The following is an 18,139-nucleotide window of genomic DNA, read 5'->3' on the forward strand; positions in this document are numbered from 1 at the left end:
GCCAAAGAGTGTGATAACATTTCAGCCAACGACAACAAAGTAGATTCATGTTTCTTTCTTTCAGATGCATGTTTCTTCCTTTTTTGCCCTTTAGTTCCTTTTTTTAAGAACTACATGGCACTGGCAGTATTCAGCTTCCAGGGTCAGCAAGGCTACCTCAACCCCCCTGACAACATGCTTCAACAACGTTGAAGAAACCTTTTTTTCCTAGAATTAAAGAACTATAGAAAAGTTTGGGTCAGAAGCGACCTTTAAAGGCCATCTAGTCCAACTCACATATGCAATAGCAGGGACATTTTTTACTAGATCTGCACCTCATCCAAGCTGACCTTGAATGTTTCCTGGGATGGGGCATCTACCACCGCTCAGGGCAACCTGCTTCAGTGTTTCACCACCTCCATCACAATTTCTTCCCAATATTGTCTGATTTGACCCTTCTTCAGCTTAAAACTATCACCCCTTGCCCTGTCACTGCAGCCCTGCTAAAATATCTGTTCCCATCTTTCTCCTAAGCCCCCTTGGTACTGGAAACCTACTGTGAGGTCTCCCCACAGCCTTTGACCCCAGTTCTCTCAGCCTGTCCCCATAGAAGAGGTGCTCCAGCCCTCTAATCATGTTTGTGACCCATTCCAACAGGTCTTTCCTGCACTGGGGACCCCACAGCTGGAGGCAGCTCTGCAGGTGGGGCAGAATCCCTCCTGCCCTGCTTGTCCAGGGGTTGTGGAACCCAGCTGCAGGACCTGTGCATAAACTATTTATCACACTAGATTGCAGCAGTTTTTATTTGGGGTGGCATTTTGATCATCATATTCTACTTCCTGACTGTAGATAAAGCCCACTGGCAGATCAGTCTGCCTGGGAATATTAATGTATGTCTCTGTCAGCCTTCATATTGCTATCTATTCCTTGCTGAACAATTTTACACATTTCACAAAAGGCTTTTGATTGCTTAACAGAGCAGTTTTATCAGAACAAATGCAAATTACTATTTACAACACATTCTTGATTCTCATCTTGGCGTCAAATGCTGTTTCTCTGTTGCTACTCATTTTAAGGCTTCACTTAGACCTTAGAAATGATTATTCACCTTGTAAATTAAGAGTATTCACTCAGAGTAAATCTTGCATTCACTGTCTAGACTGTTGGAAGATGTTAGATTTCAGCACTGCCCTTACGCTGAGCAGATTCTGATTCCTACAGAAGACAGATGTTTGGCATTCTTTAACAACTGTGTCTTGCCTAATAATACACTGAAGAATCACGTTTCAGATGATGCACTGTTTGTGTGACATCCTCCTATCTCCACTTTTTTCCAATGAAATGAAATGAAAAACACAGAAGAGGAAAGCAAATAGCATTTATTGTCTAAAGAAACTTCAGTTCTGTTGCTGAAGCAAATGTTAAGGTTTTTTTTTTTACAGAAACTGTGTGTATTTAAGAGAAATAATTCAGAACAGCAACTGGATTCATCAGGAATATGCCCTTCTAGCCCAAGAATTGAGCTGATAAAGCACAAACAACTTAGTTTACATTGGCACAAGGCAGCTTCTTCTAATTTTACCAGGTTAATGACAAAATTAGATACAGCCAACTAGTTCATGTGTGCAGCTGTGCTGAATCTGACACACTTTACCAGAGCAGTTACAAGAAATTGTTAACAAAATTCTCACACAGAGAAGTTTACCAGAGATAGAGAACTATCAGCATGAAAGCTGGGAATTGTTTATTTAAGGCATCCTGGACACACTGTATTAATGTCTCCTACAGAATTCAGGTTAAACCACAAACAACTAATTACCTTTTACTGTATTATAAAATGTAATTCTCAGAACACTTGCATGTAACTATTCAGTATGGAACTCTTTTGAGCACCCATTCTTCAGCAGCCTGTGACACCTTTAAACACAAAGTTTTGTTTTCACGGTGCTTAAAACAGGATTTCTGTCAGCATCACTTGTATTCTGTCTCACAATAATATACCTTTTTCATGTGGCATGTATTACTTTTAAAATGTTCAGACAATAAAACCATTTTTTTAAAATGTTTAATACTGTCGTTTTTAACTCCGAAAATTAACACAAAACAATATATTTTTCCCTCTAATTGTAAACTCTCTGAAGAATTAGTCTAAGCATATTTCCAGTTAGGAGTAACCAGTTACCAGGCAGAATTTCACAGATGTGCAACACAGTTCCATACCACAGTCCCATTCTGTATCGCTCATGTGATCTAGAATGTACGATTTACACCCATTCAAAAAAACATCTAGAAGTTTTAAAAAATGTGGACAGGCAGCATGTGCTTCTGTTGTTTGATAACTAGCTGATTGTTAACTAGTTAATTGGCAGCTTCAAGTTAATCCATGACAAAAAAGGAGACACCAAGTGAATACTCCAAGCACTTATAAATGAACACTAACTTTCAGTGTAATATGTAAAGGAATATGACTGCAACTTTGTCCGAAGAGTTTGGGGTATTTTGTTTTAATTGTTCAGTGTTAAAGAAAATAGAAATTTTAGCTTTCAAGGTACAGCACATTAGCTATGAAGTTGGATTTCAAATGAGTTCAATGCTTTTGGTCATCACCATGGAAATGTGACTAGACAGGCACAAGAAATTTCTTTGGTACTTTTATTTTTCTTTTCTCTAAGCACAGCATTGGTGACAGCTTTTCTAAATTTAGAGATGTACCTGGAACTAAAACTTTGTCTTTTCAAATCAGATCTCCCTCCACATTCTCTCTGGCATCCCTGCACCAAGATTAACCTAACCCCTCTTTGCTGAACAATAGTCTTCAAAGCAGTACTCTCTGAAGACAAATAATCTAATTTTGTAAAAACAGTTTAAAAAAATGGTACCTCATTGAAAAGATTCCTCTGAAAAGATTCTGTTCTTATGTAACATCTCTAAAATGCCAAAGTTCTCACTTATGAAGTGTATGCCACTTAGAAATGCTTCACATCCTGAGCAAAAAAAGATGCAACAAGCAGAAACCAGAAAGATTTCAGCAAATGCTAATAAAAAGTTCCAGTGCTTCTGACATTACAGAACGGTTTAGGTTGGAACAGACCTTTAAGATCATGAAGTCAAGCATTAACCCAGCACAGCTAAGGCCAACACTAAACCATATCCCCAAGTGCCACACCTACATGTCTTTTAAATCCCTCCAAGGATGTTTATCACTTCCCCGGACAGCCTTTTCCAATGCTTTTCACTCTTTGTGAGGAAATTCTTCCCAATATCCAAAATAAACCACCCCTGGCACAGCTTCAGGCTGTTCCCTCTCATCCTGTCCCTGTTCCCTGGGAGCAAAGCCCTGCCTGGCTGCCCCCTCCTGTCAGTGAGGTGTGCAGAGCCACAAGGCTTCCCCTGAGCCCCCTTTTCTCCAGGCTGAGCCCTTTCCCAGGTCCCCCAGCAGCATCCCTCAGCTCCAGACCCTTCCCTTCTCTGGACTTGTTGGTCTTTCATGTCCACAGAACTGCACACAGCACTCGAGGTGTGGCCTCAGCAGTGCCCAGCACAGGATGGTCACTGCCCTGCTCCTGCTGCCACACCATGGCTGGCACAGCCCAGGGGCCACTGGCCTTCTTGGCCACCTGGGCACCCCTGGGCTCATGTCCAGCTGCTGTCAGCAGCACCCCCAGGGCCTTTTCCAGCTTCCAGACACTTTTCCCCCAGCCTGGAGCTGCAGGGCTTGTTGTGCCCCAAGGGCAGCACCCAGTACTTCCCCTGGCTGTCCCTCACCCCACTGGCCTCATCCCACAGCTCCAGCCTGTCCAGATCCCCTGCAGAGCCCTCCTGCCCTCCAGCACATCCACACTCCCAGCCCAGTTTGCTGACAGCAAACTCCCTGAGGGGCCCTGGATCCCCTCCTGCAGGCCTTGGAGAAAGATGTCCAGCAGGACTGACCCCACGGCAGCCCCACTGCTGCCCAGCCCAGCTGCATGTCCCTGCTGTCCCCAGCACTCCCTGGCTCTGCACAGCCACTTCTTCCCCAGAGAGCAGGGCCTGTCCAAAGCAGCCAGGCTCTCCAGGAGAGGCTCTGGGAGAAGCTGTCCAAGGCTTTGCAAAGCCCAGGCAGACACATCCACAGCCTTTCCCTCGTGCCCTGAGCCTCCACCTTGTCCCAGCAGGAGATCAGGGTGGTCAGGCAGGACCTGCCTCTCCTAACCCCAGGCTGGCTGGGCTGATCCCCTGGCTGTGCTGGACCTGCTGCTTGATGGCACTCAGGGTGATCTGCTCCATGACCTCCCTGGCACTGAGGGCAGCTAACAGGCCTGGAATTCCCTGGATCCTCCTTCTGACCATTCCTGTAGATGTGTGTCACATTTGCCAACCTCCAGTGAACTGGGGCTTCCCCAGTTTGCCTGGGCTGTGATAAATGATTGGAAGTGGCTCAGTGAGCTCTCTGCCAGCTCCCTCAGCACCCCTGGGTGGATCCCACCCCACCACTTGGGAGTGTTTAGGTGGTGTAGCAGCTCACTGACCATTCCTTCATGGATTATGGAGGCAACATTTTGTCCCCATCCCTGTCTTGCAGCTCAGGGTGCTGAGTAAACAAGGTAATATGTACTGCCCAGTATTATTCTTTAAAATAAAGTTTGTCTTTGAAAAGAAGTAAGTGCACATTCTTGGATAAAAATGCAGGCAAAGAACATCTAGTCCCAGATGACCCAAAAGATAACTACAAACCACTTGTAAAACACCAACATGCCATGAAAAACACCTACATCTCAAATGCTTGCAAATAAAGAGTCCAAGTAAGCCAACAACAAAAACATCAAAATGTTTCTACTTGCTAACTGTAAAGATTTTTCTTAAGTGACAGATAATTTACTCTCATTTTAAAAAATAGAAAAATATTGAAAAATATTTACTTACGGAAAAGAAGAAAATCTAGACAGTGCAATGTGAATTACAACAATAATTCAGTTATTGTTCTAGTTAAAGGCATTATTTCAGTACATTTTTGTGGTTATACACAGTGCAATGTTATTAAGCCTTACTCAGATAATGACTTTCTTATTTGGGATGTGCTACAGAGAACACCTGACAGTGAAAATCAGTGTTATCCAAATGAAACATAAGAACTGGGTGATAGGAAGATGTGAAACAAGTGATATAGTGGGAAAAAATAACAAATATGATTGTCACATTTTTGAAACTATCTTTTTAACATGTAAGCATTTGAAGTTATCATAAATACAAAAATTAGTAAACTTTTAACCACTATAAAAATTTGTAGTTTTAACTTACAAGTCCAACATGTGCATTTACACACAGTTTACATAACACATTCCAAAAGGCAAACCACAACACAGCCCTGTTCTCATTTCCTCAGAGAAACTTCTCAGCCAGCCTAATCTGCAAGACAAACATCTTCAACGGTCATGACCACCAATCAAGGATTTTAAGTCACTTATTCTGTTTTCTTTGCTTGTTTTTTCTTAGCACCCTCATGGTGCTGCTCAGCAGGCTGGTCACAGACTGAAGAGCCGTTGGAAGATGTGGCACCTTCACCCTTCACTTTGGAAGGTGTCTTTCGCGAGCCAAAAAACATTTGGCCAATTGCAGCCTCAAAGGGAGCAAGTGGAGAAGTTGCACATCTTGTCAACATCATTTTTACCTACGAAGAACAAGGATCAAGTTACAATGAAAGCTGTGATGGCTTCAGAGTGAAACAAGTTCAAAGCTGAATGGGTGTATGGCATTTTTAACTTTCTATACAAGCATGAAGCCATGCCACCAGTAACAGAAGTCTGCTCATTTTAGCTGGAATTGGTCAAAGAATGCTTTTTTTCTTGACCAACACTCTTCACATGGCTATGAAAGATCTAAAGGGAAGCCACAGAGGGACTCTTCATCAGGAACTGCAGCAACAGGACAAGAGGGAATGGGCCCAAATTGAAAGAGGGGAAATTTAGGCTGGATACTAGGAAGAAGTCCTTTACTGTGAGGGTGGTGAGACACAGTTTGCCCTGAGATATTGCAGATACCCCAATCCTGGCAATGTTCAAGACCAGGCTGGATAAAGCCTTGACAAACCAGGTCTAGCAGAAGATATTGCTGCCCATGGCAGGGGGATGGAGCTGGATGATCTTTGAGGTGCCTTCCAGCCCTTAACATTGTAAGACTCTATGATTCTATGAGCTATACACAAACAATGTGCACAAAACAACCTTCCTCTGTAAGATTAATCATCCTAGGAGTAAATCACATTTAAGGCCTACAGATAAGGAGAACAGCAACTTTTATGTGTAAGTCTTGTGCTTTGCTCAAACTGAAAAACACTCTGTAAACAGAGTGGCTTCCTTCCATTTCAGTTGGAAGAATGGAACATGGAAGAACCTAAATCTATAGGTGCATAATCAGACTTTAATTAGAATTCCACATAGCCACACTCATTCCACAAAGTTCAGAGATTTAGGTGGGCATCCCTTAGGACACATAACTTGGAATCAGGATTGAAAAACTGTTTTTTAGATCTGGGTACTGGACAAGTTTACATTGCAACAGCTTCTGCAGTTTTCAGAGACATGACAAGTTTCTGAGACACTATTAAAGGACAATGCCAGATACACTGTTGTTTTATTAATTAGTTTTGTGGGTGCTGGAGCTCCTGAACTGTCAGTACAACCATCAATGTAAGGACTTAGTTACTTCAGTGCAGCCTGACAGCCAGCTTCTGTGGACACATGTCATTTCTCACTTCCAGAATAACATTCCTTTCCTTCTCCATTCCCAGCACCCACAGTTCAACAATGCCTTTATCAGTTTCGATGGAGAATCAAGAACATAACTTGAAGTCATCTCCCTAAAGTAACTTCTGCAGAATTAAACTTGTCAGCTCCTTCACAGAAAGGAGAATGGCAACATCCACTTTCACACAGTCCCTGGTCTGTTCAACAGCAGCTCTGAAGCTCTTAAAATTGCCAGATTTCTGCTAACAGAGATTATGTTTCCTACTAAACTAGTAACCCAGAAGAAAGGTATCATCCTGGAAATGAACAAGACTGAAGGGACTGAAGAATTCAATAGAGAACTAGGGTCTACTTTATTACAAAATAGTTACAGCTACTTCAAAGTAGCTTTGGTATGCTTTCCCTTCCCACCCAAACACTTACTTTGCGAACACTTTAAGCCAGATGAGAATCCAGCTGGCTTGTTTTACAAACACACTGGTGGCTGCACAGATACACACAAAAGACGGAGAACAAGAGAGTTTCTTTCTACAAGCATAACCTTTGTTTGAGATTATGGACATACAAGCCTGGAATACCAAATACTGAGTGCTAACATTCCTGATTTTTTTTCTTTTCCCTCTCACATTGAGCAGTATCAGTAACAGGTCTTCTGTTCTGCTCATGTATAGAACACTAAACACATGACCTCAGCAGGAGCTGGCCTTCCCATCCTGAAGCATGCAATCTAACAATTGGATAAAAGATTTTCTGTTATTTGGTTACTAGCAACACTTTCAAATTCTTACCTTGACAACAACAAGAAAGATGGTGTATAGGAACACAAGGTTGTGTCTTGCTATTGGCAAGTACTGTCTGCGTTGCAGGGTGAAAAGAACTGCTCCCATCAAAGTTACCTTCACAGGGCTAGAAGTCAAAAAAACAATGTTAATTTCTTTTCTCTGCTCCACAGTGGAAGCTCCCTGGAAAGCAATATGTGTTCTTAGTGTGCAAAAGAATTATTTCTGAATAGAACTAGTGAAATCTTGGAGTAACAGTGATAAAATCCAAAATCCAGCAGTACCTAACTGAAGATTTTCACTTTATATAATACTACTATGCTTTCTGTCCATAGTGCATCAAATCCAGCACCACTCTGCAAAACCAGCAAACTTCTATTTGACAAATCCCCCTCAAATCAATGCTTCTATTCAGACTTTATATGTCAGCTTGCTTCTGTTCCTCCTCACCCAATCTATCTTACTGAAGAGTTAAATCACAGAGCTCACACTACTTGGACTAGACATAAAAACAGGTTCCTCTATTATACTCCGTAAGTTGTTTAAGGTGATGAAGAGCAACATAAGCCAAGTGTTGGTCCACCGTAACATTCCAGCAGCTCTAGGGTTGTAGTCAGCTCAGACCTCACTGGAGGCAGGCCTGTGTTACCAGGTTTTGTCAACACAACTGTGCTGACTTGAGACATGCAAAGATTTCCCATCTATTTCCAGTTTACAGCAATCTTTGTTGTGGTACTAAAACCCTTTATAGGTATGCAGCCAGAAAACAAGAGATCTTTGGTCACTTATCCAGGGGCCTGGCTGGCATAATTCTGTGCATTTCTTAATCTGCATGTGACATTTACAGGTGACATTCCTGTTATTACAGAGCACCTACTGTAGACACGCTCTTCACTGTCTTTTCAGTAACCAAAGAGATTAACTGCATCACCTTTCTGCTCAAGAAACCCAAAAAACAACCCTATGTACACAGGCACCTTGTCCACTCACAGGATGGTTGATCCATTTAACTTCGTAACTTAGTGCAATTTAATGCTACTAAGATTTATACACAAACAAAACCTTTAAAATCTTTTTTGAGTTACTTTGAGCCATCTCTACAGTGGAGAAGGAGAATATATGCAAGTGCTTTTAATCAGTAAGCACTGCTCTGGTGTTCCACCTGCAAAGACAGTTTTATTTGGGTATACAGTGCTATTTTTGACAGTGACCTCTTCATTCTGGAAGTTTACTTTCAAGACTGCCATTTAGGCACTGACAAGAGAAATTCTAAATACTTAGAATTTCAGAAAAAGCCAACAATGAACACAATCAACAAAAAGCTGAAATACTGGCAAAGAGAAGGCTACAAATGTCTCTCCTGTTATTCTGTGTCTAGGGGTGGGTGCAGAAAAGCAAGATGGCTTTTAAAAAAAATAAAATTATTATTTTTAAAGACCTGACTGTAACCTGGGAAAGATCAAAAGAATTTTAGGAAATTATCACAGTGACCTTATCTTGACTTACAATAATAGCTTCAGACTTTCCAGCGTGTTTCAATTCTCATTTTACAGAGAAAACCAGGAAGCATGTAATACTCCCATTCTTTGCTTCTGCAAGAGAAGTAACTTTTCCCATCTTGCAGGTCATTTTTGCTACACTGAATAACCAATTTGTACCTTCTCAAATAATTGATGTCTTTGGAGGAAAATAGCACTGGCAGCAAAAGTCAGAGGGACAGTGTTCGAAGGAAGCCGTGTTAGTGATGCTCAGAACACACACCAAAATTCCCCTGTGTATTTCTGGTACCACTGTACTTCCATTTTGGATAGAAGACCATGTCCCTGTAAGATGAATGGAGTCAATACTGCTGTCTAGCAACTCCCCACTAGCTCTACACTGCTTTTTCACAACTTTTGCTGACTTGTCTTCCATTTGCTGCTCTTGTGCTGTGAACATAAAATGATTAAAACATCTGCTAAAAGTTCCAAAGATCATTGTCCCATATTTTACAGGATACACACCAAACCAGAGTACAAACATGCCCTGCTGCCTTTTTTTCAAAGGCCCCCAACCACTGAAATAAGCAAAACAACATGACTTTGCAAAACAACAGCTAACATGTTGCAGTTAAAATAAAAAAACAAAACAACTTACTAGGACATCTTCAGGAGCTCATTGGTTTCAGGTTTCCACACTCCTCTCACCAGCTGCTCAAAGTTGGAAATTAGGCCACCACCAGCACCTGAAATTGCAGAGATTTATGGTAAATTTCCACTGACTGCTACCACTACTGTGCCATTGCTCACAGAAAAACTCATGACACCAGGTACTAAACGTGGTACCCAAAGCCCAGATTTAGAAAGACTTAATCCAACCTTTCATGCAAACAAGACTTGAATGACAGCCACAAAACCTCAGAGGTTTTGATAGTCAGCAAGAACCTCAGGTCTACCTTTGAGTCACAGCACCTGAACTGAGGCACTTCCCACAGCAGCACAGTCAAGCAGAAACAAGAGCTGCACAGCGACTTTCTGAAGTGATCCTGCTGGTGTAGCTGCAAATACAGCTGTCAGGAAGGTGGCTTCTAGCTTTGTACTCCAAACAGCAGGCAGGCAAGAAGGGTCATCCCCATGTTTAAAACCAGGTAGTGGTTACAACTCAAAAACCTAAGATAACCAGTTGTCTTCTTCAGCCTCATGCAAGGACACAGCTCTGAGGCAATAATGCTGTTGGAGAGTTCAGCACACAGAGTATCAACTTGTTTATTGTCATCAACTGTCCATCCCTTCTGTAAGGAACTTGCCTCAAAGTCCTTCAATGTCACCCTAAATCCAGGCAGAAAAAGCACAGCACAGGCTTTTTCCTTGAGGGGACATCAGACTGCATCAATATGACCATGCCCAGCACAGCAAGGATGGTGCTACAGTTCTGCTGAGGGAACAGACATTTAAACACCACTCCAAAAAATCCCAAACCCACAGAACAAGATGTTCTGCATATTACCTCTGGCCCAGCCCACAGCTACCATGACAAGCCAGGCATCTTTGTAGACCATGGCTGCATGTGCAATGCCATCTGTGATCTTCCAAGTCCTTGTCACTTCTTTCATTCCTGCCACCAGAACGCGAAGAGGCAGAAAGGAAAAGCACCGGCAGAATATGTCTTCTGGGCAGTAAAATACTAGATACCTGAAAGCCATGAGGGAAAAACCCATTAGCCACATTTTTCCTAAGGAGTTATCTTTTAATAATCTTTAAAAATATTTTTTGGAATATGACTAGCAATGCCTTATCTACTACTGACAACTCAAAGTTTTGTGGTACACATCTTGGAACGAATTTGAAAAGCTTCTGAGCACGTTTGAGCTTTTGCACCAAAACCAAACACTATTGCCCCATTGTCCCAGAGCAGAATCCATTAAATGCCATGAGAAACAACTTTAAATTTTTCCAATTGTTCTATACCTCATATATAACATTTTTTATAATTCAAGTTATTACAGTGGTGTCTGATTGACCTTGTGGGGTTGGAGTTTATTTTGTGAGTTATTTTTTGTTCAGTTGAGTGTAGGGGGTTGTTTTCTTTTGCTTCTGTTTTGGGATTTTTTTTTTTAATAGGATTGCAATAGGGTGGTAAATTCAATGCTGACTCTGTGCTTCCATACTGTAGGTATGGAATTATATAACTTAAGCAAGAATGCCTCCACTAGTTAGTGTCATGCTAGATGAAATGCATGGCTATTTTTAAACACATTTAACATCTTAGTACTCACCAATTCTAGCTTTTCCAGCTTGCAATTACAGGCATATTTCTTTATTCAAAGCACTGAAAGCACACTACTCAAAATTTTACAATATCTTTGATCAACTTGCTTTTAAAACCAAGTAAAGATGGCTAACAATTAAATCCTAAGATGACAGTAAATTTAAAAAGATTAGATTATGTGGTGTTTTATTGTATCTCTTCAATAATAAACAAGATTCAGTTCTTACTGAGACATTCAAAAAACCCAATCAAGATTAAGTATCTTGATTAAATTATCTTAAGTAGATTATATCACCACAGGAGTAAGAGAGTAATAATTGCGTAAGAGCAGAGAAAGTAATTTTAAAAAAGGACAGAAAACTTTTAGTTTTCTTGAAAAAAAAACCAAAAAACAAGACACTGCCCCTTTGCTTTGAGGTTTTTCAGCTCAATCCTGCCTACCAATAATTTCTAAGGCCTTTCAATTCTCTTTATCTCCCGTTGTAATGTCAGCTGCCTCTGTATGCAACCAGGCCTTCAGCTGATACAAAGCCAAAGATGTAGAGAGAGAATGTATTTTAGAGGCTACTGCAAACAGCCACTTAAGCCACCTACTTACCAGCTAACTCTCACCAGAATTAATTACAACTGCAGACTGTGGGTTCAGGACCCATGTAGCACAGGTGACAGGCCTGAAGCTGGCACTGAAGGCCCACCGTGGCATTTCTGCCTGTAATTTCTGCTAACAGCAGATGCCGCTGTCCTACAGACTATTCAGGAGCATTCCTCAAGCCCAGCACAACCCCATTCACTTTCCAGTCTCAAGCGTGGCTTGAGGAATTTCATTTCATGTGATCTGGGACCAGGAATTAAGGTCATTATACTCATGGAGAGAGAACTTTGTAAAGCTGGAAGCTTAGATGTTTCATAACATTCACAGCTCCCCACTAAAACCTTGTTTAATTTGTGCACAGCAAATCTCATTTGACCATGGTGAGTTAAACAGAAATCCTGTTCTCTACAAGTGCACTCCCAGCTCGTGTCACTTGATAAAACAAGCAATCAGTCTGCCCACATCAGACTAACAGAAACACAGACAGGTTCCATAAGCTCTGTTAACAATTCACTAATTAATGCATAATATTAATTTCACCCATTTGTCCAAATTAACCATGTAATCTTCTATTGCATCACAAAGACCAGAAAACTAATACATACACACAGTCAGAAACACTTGCTTTTGCTTTAATGCATTTGCAACTGTAAAACTTAAGGGGCTAGTGGAACTAAAGGATTTTAAGCAGACCAGGCTCTCCAAAGGTAGTGATTGAGCTTTCTAAATTCAAACCCCCACTGCTGCTCATAATTTTTGTTAAGTTTGAAGTTTTCTTCAAAGATCACTTTCTGGAACAAATTAACCCCACTGGAAGTTAACATTTATGTGAAAATAAGTCCAGCAGGTTGTTTTTTTTTTTAAACTCCAAACAGGCCAAACTGCCAAATACTTGACTCAATCATACCACTCAGCTCACTACTGTCTTCCACCACAACAACCACCCATTTGGGAAGGAATGAAATACAGAAAAAAAAGTCAGTGACTGGTAGTAGAAACTGGAAGAAAGATCTGTCTTGGAACCCCAGTTCCAGTTGTAACTTTTCTGTACCTTCCAGTTACAGGAAAGTCCAAAAGTTTTGCATCAGCCAGGTTCTGGTCTTCAAAAGCTACTTTTGAAAAACTTGACCGTGTTTATGACTTGCCTATATTCAGCAAATCAGCAAATTAATTCATTTTATTAAGAACTAATGTTTTCAGCTGTTTGACCAGGAATACTATAAAAACCTAAGGCAAGTCTAGTCTAGCAAGAGAGCATTTTGTTATACAACAGTAAGGAGTTGCTCTCTGTTCTCACAGAACAGGATCACAACAGCTGCTGTGACACTCTGAATGACAGACAGCATCCAAATCCACACCACTTTTAAGTCAAAATTCTGATTCACATGGAACCTTGATGGAACAGCACCAGTTCACAGCACACAGCTTCCTTAGAGCCAATATTATTCATCTTACCTAACTGTGGCTGCTTACCAGACTGAGGATGCCAGCAGAATGTTTATGGTCTTTGCCAGAAATGCTACTGGAGGTTCACCAAGCATCAGTGAAGACAAAACCGAACCACCAAAGCAATAAAGCATTGCACTAAACCAGCAGGCCAATGGACTTCGGACTGACACTTCCACAACTCCTGTGGAAAAAAACAAACACATAAACAGAAATGAAAACTGGAGAAAAAGATCATGTTTTAAAGACCAGTATTTTTCAGTTCAGTTCCTTCAGGTAATGAAAAATCCTCCAGCAATCGGCAGGCTCTTACAGGAAAATTTTCCAGAAATGCAAACCTCAGGGTAGGGTGACTTTAACTTACGCCTCCTAAAATGAAGTGAAAGGCTGACAACATGTTCTCTGAACATCCTTTGTGCATTAGTTTGTTATAACTGGGTACCAAGAAGAAAAAGCTTTCAGAGCATGGCAGCAGGGTCTTGTTGTTAACAGCCTGACACAGGGACATGCTTGCTTTCAAATTTATACTAAAAACACGTAAGTGGCTTATCTAAACAGGATTGCTAACATTTGGAGGGTTATTCTAGGAATTCCATTTCTCTTTTTGAGGGTTCCAAGAATTCAAGGTAGCTGTTTTCCTTTTTCTCCTCCTAATACCCTGCTGTGATTGTTGGCCAAAATGAAAACAGCATCCAAGATAATAATCAAATAGCTTTCACCTGCACTCTTGAAGAGAGGGGAAAAAAGGTTACTTTGAACTATACTAATAAATGCAAATTACTCTCATTATTAAAATGTTGGCAGTTTTGTTTATTCCATTATCTTTAAAATGAATTATCCTTTTAAAATGCAAGTGAACTATGTCAAAAAGAGTATTCAATAGTAAAAGATTATACTGGAGGTAATGGGAAGCATTAACTGTTTTCAGAGGAAAACAACATTTTAACAAAGCTAGCAATATCCTCAAGTAGTTGTTTTGACTATTTTCTTCTACTCTAAAAGTTTAGTGTTCCCAAAGCTTCCCCTTAACACTGGTGCTGAGCTCTGTTTGCCTGAACAAGTTTAATTTTCCATAGTCCAAAGGCTGAAGTTCACAAAAGCACTGTGTCTGACCCAAAATGAAATTTGACATCTATTCCCAATTCAGAGCAGAAGCTTTGGTTCTCCAGGCAATTCCATGGGAAAAGAAGCTTCTTACCCAAGATGAGAGGCTCAGACATGTAAAACAGCATATGGAATTCTCAATACAATTCACTAAATATATAAACAAGATTGTTCCAGTTTTAGTGCTGGCATAGACATCAAGTATTGCAGCACTATCTAAACTCCCATGTAACAGCCAATTTATAAAAATGAGCAGTCCTAAGCATTACAGAATATCTTAATATAAAATAACATCTCTTTCATTTTTACTATTTTGTAATTTATTTTCCAAAGTGCAGTACCTGGTGCTCCAAGTAAGACACTTGCAAAATATTATTGGCTTGTGTTTACTACTTTCAGAGTGGATTTAAAATTAGATCTCTGTTCTCTCTTCAAATCCATTCTCCTGCCTTCCAGCAATCACCAGCTTCTCCACATTTCTTTTTACCCACAACTAGCAGCAAGTGGTTTTCAGTTTTGAAGGCAAATCCAGGAATTACAACTGTTATTACAGATTGCCCTCTACGAGTAAGCTCCACAACAAAGGAGGTAAATGTCTTCATTTTACAAATAAGAGGACAAGAGACTGGAAACTCTACTGCACTTCCAGATTCTTCTGTTAGTCTACATTAGATTTGGCTCAAATGCCAGTGTTTAACAATTCATACCTGCTTTCTAACAAGGAGTATACCCAACACAGAAGGCAATGAGGCAAAAAACATTGGTACTAATTTAAAGAGCATCTTAGAATTGCTACATAAATTAAGACTGGGATGTAACCTTTCAGAAGACAAACTCAGTTTTAAGTAGGTCATGTTTTTATACAAAAAGTGGTCATTTATATTTGTCCTCTGATGCATCCTGTAAAATTAATGAGGCATCACACAACCATGCAATGGTGGATCTGCCAGTGGGCCTGCAAATGTACACTTCAGAAAGTTAGGAAAAGGTTTCAAAACAGAAGGACTAATTTTGAATACAGTTTTAAATATTATTCCTGAACAACAGTAACATTAAAAAAAAAAACAAAAGAAACAAAAAATAAAAAAATCCCTGACTACCAGCTAACTATTTCTGTCAATAGGATAATATCTGCTTTAACCTTTCCAGCATTTTCCAAATAGGCAATCAGGAATGCATACTACACACACACCTAGTGAGCAAACCAGGAGGATTTGTACAAGTTTTCCTAGTACCCCATTCAACCATTCATTAGTTAAGATAAAGGATTTATAGAGCCAGGTTTAATACAGCAAAACTATGCTGAAGAAATTATTTCTCTTCCAGTCACCTGAAACACGTTGTAGACAAATGGCAAGAAAAAAACAGATATGACACATCCTCAACCATGAACACCTTTTGTTGTCCCTCCATCCCTAAGAAAGAAAATTGCCAGTTCTACAACTGGCCAGAGCTCCAAACAAGCAACTCCTAAGCCATCCCAAAAGCACTGACCAAGAATTCACATTTTAAAACATGCAGAAAGCAACAAGCTGGTTGTCTCTGCTGCAGTTTGCCAGCAGTCACAAGTGAGCAAGAAAGCCTGGCTAGGAGGATTGGAAAAGTCCCAGTTAGTGTGCACCCACCCATGATACAAATGCCCACACTGAATCTGATTTTCAGCAGTGGGGGTGGGTTGGTATTTTAATGAGACACTAATCTGGGATAAAATAAACATGGCTGTAACTTGACTACATACTTCTTACATCACCAGGCACTTAAGGCTTTCCCGTTATTTCCCTGTCAAATATAGCTACTGTTGTAAGTTTCCAAAAAGAACATAAAGCCTAGAGAGCATTAATCAACAATAATATATCCATACTGAGTATTCATAATAACTGCTATTTCAGTTATGATTTAATACTCAGCTAAAACCACTTGGGAAGTGAGAAACAGGCCGGCAGGCAGTCACCTGGATTATAGTTATTAATTCCAAGTATTAGAAAATACTCAGGAGTTCTGAACTATCTGGCTATTAAGCTGAGAAGGGGAAAAAAATTAGGAGCATGGATTTGACCAGACTTCTGACAGCAATTCCACTTTCTATATGTGTTGTCTCACTAAAGCTGTGCTGATACAAAACAGAGAGGCCCCTCATCCTGGTCTTTAGGTGTGCCTGTTCCAGAGAAAAGTTTAAAAGTATTGCATGACAATGTCAGAAACTCCCTTTTTTAATGGCACAGACACATTACACAATGCCACAGGCCAGCACCCATTAAAAATTTTATCAGTAGTAACAAAGTTTGGTGAAGATTCTAGCATACATAAGCACTTTGTATCAGTCTTCACAGTCTGTTAAGTGCATTTCCTCAGCAGAAAGTTAAAATTCACTTGAAACATTTAGGAAGGGACCACAGAACCAAAGCTCTCACTAAACAAACAGTGCAGACCCCTAGAAATCTGAGGCAAGCACGGGCTCCCAAAGTTGCACTACAATCCCAAAAGCCAGCTCAGTTTCCTATATAGTTGTCCCCTGGGATGCACGGTGACTGTAAATACGTCCAAAGCCACACCACAAATAGTTTATTTCTAAACATTAAAACAAGGACAGTGCCTACATTTGTGACAGCAAACAGAAACAGACTCGAGGTTAACAGCAGCAGAAGAACACTCAGTAGAGATTGAAGTGTCATTATGTGCAGTCACACAAAACCCTGTTAGTGGAAGTGGAAGGCTTTGCTAAATTCACTGTACAGTCTACGGGGTAAAACTTTGACAAGCCACTGGCACAGGACCCTCCCGAAAGAGCCCCAAGCTGTTTTTCACGAGGCAGAATTGCCTTAACACCCTGCAGCACAAACAGGGAGTGTGAAGGATGTAAGGATGTGAGTATCTCCCCCTCTCAGATGCAATTCTGGGCACAGAGATATCGGCCTGCGCTACACACAGCACTTCTGCACCCCTGAACTTAAACTCCAAGCAGCCTCAGCCCTCTTGTTCCTGAGACTTTGAAACTGAAACAAATAAATAACTGAATAAACAGCTAAAAGGTTTTCAACAAAACTCCTGGCTGATTTCGCCAGCGCCTTTTAAGCTCTGGAAAGCGAGCAAAGCTTGGCCGGGTGTGTTCGGCGGGCAGCGAGACATGGCTTGTGGACAGACTAATGCAGGCGGCAGACAATCCCATTTGCACGGCCATGGGATAAGTGTCACGGCGGCTCCCCTCGGGGCTCCGTCCGCACCCTGCCGGCGCTGGGAACCCCGCGGGAGCCACACGCAACACGGTGCAGGGCCGGGGGATTCCACACGGAGCCACACCGCGATCGGGATGGGGGTGTGGGGTGTCCGCCCCGTCCCGCCTCGCCCCGCTCACCCCGCTGCTCCTTCAGCGCCAGCACGGAGGCGACATAATGCGCCAGGTCGAAGAATGGGAACATGCGGAGGCGGGAGAAGCTCAGCGGCACCTGCCACAGCTCCATGGCTGGGCACGGAGCTCCGCGAGCGGCTGCCCGGGACGGAGGAGGCGGCGGAGCCCTCAGGAGGAGCTTGGCCGCTGCCGGCCGCCGTCAGCGCGGGGCGGGGCGGCGCGGCGCCTCACGGGCAGGGCTCTCCCCTCAGCAGCCTCCGCTCAGCTCCGAGCTGCCTGTGCGCTTTTTGTTTGCCTTTTTTGGGTTAAAATCGTGATAGCCCTGCTCCAGGGAGGGTCACAGTTTGAGATCGGTGGTGCCCGCTATCCAGAGCCCTTGCTGGGGTTGTGGTGCTTCCCTGCTCACCTCACGCACTACGCTTAC

At 41.7% G+C, this 18,139-nt stretch overlaps 1 protein-coding gene across 1 annotated transcript; it reads right to left on the minus strand.

The window, feature by feature from the left end:
* Nucleotides 1-1,337: 1,337 nt before the first annotated feature.
* On the minus strand, nucleotides 1,338-17,923 carry TMEM38B (transmembrane protein 38B). The gene is made up of 6 exons (XM_085041885.1): nucleotides 17,722-17,923; nucleotides 13,293-13,449; nucleotides 10,466-10,650; nucleotides 9,617-9,704; nucleotides 7,490-7,607; nucleotides 1,338-5,626 (listed from the first exon to the last, which is right to left on the minus strand). Exons 1-6 carry the CDS (start codon nucleotides 17,825-17,827, stop codon nucleotides 5,420-5,422), a joined length of 861 nt encoding a protein of 286 aa, XP_084898011.1. The 5' UTR covers nucleotides 17,828-17,923; the 3' UTR covers nucleotides 1,338-5,419.
* Between the last annotated feature and the right edge of the window lie 216 nt (nucleotides 17,924-18,139).

Source organism: Lichenostomus cassidix, chromosome Z (assembly GCF_008360975.1).
Source record: "Lichenostomus cassidix isolate B80296 chromosome Z, HeHo_3.0, whole genome shotgun sequence".
Classification (NCBI taxonomy): Eukaryota; Metazoa; Chordata; class Aves; order Passeriformes; family Meliphagidae; genus Lichenostomus; species Lichenostomus cassidix.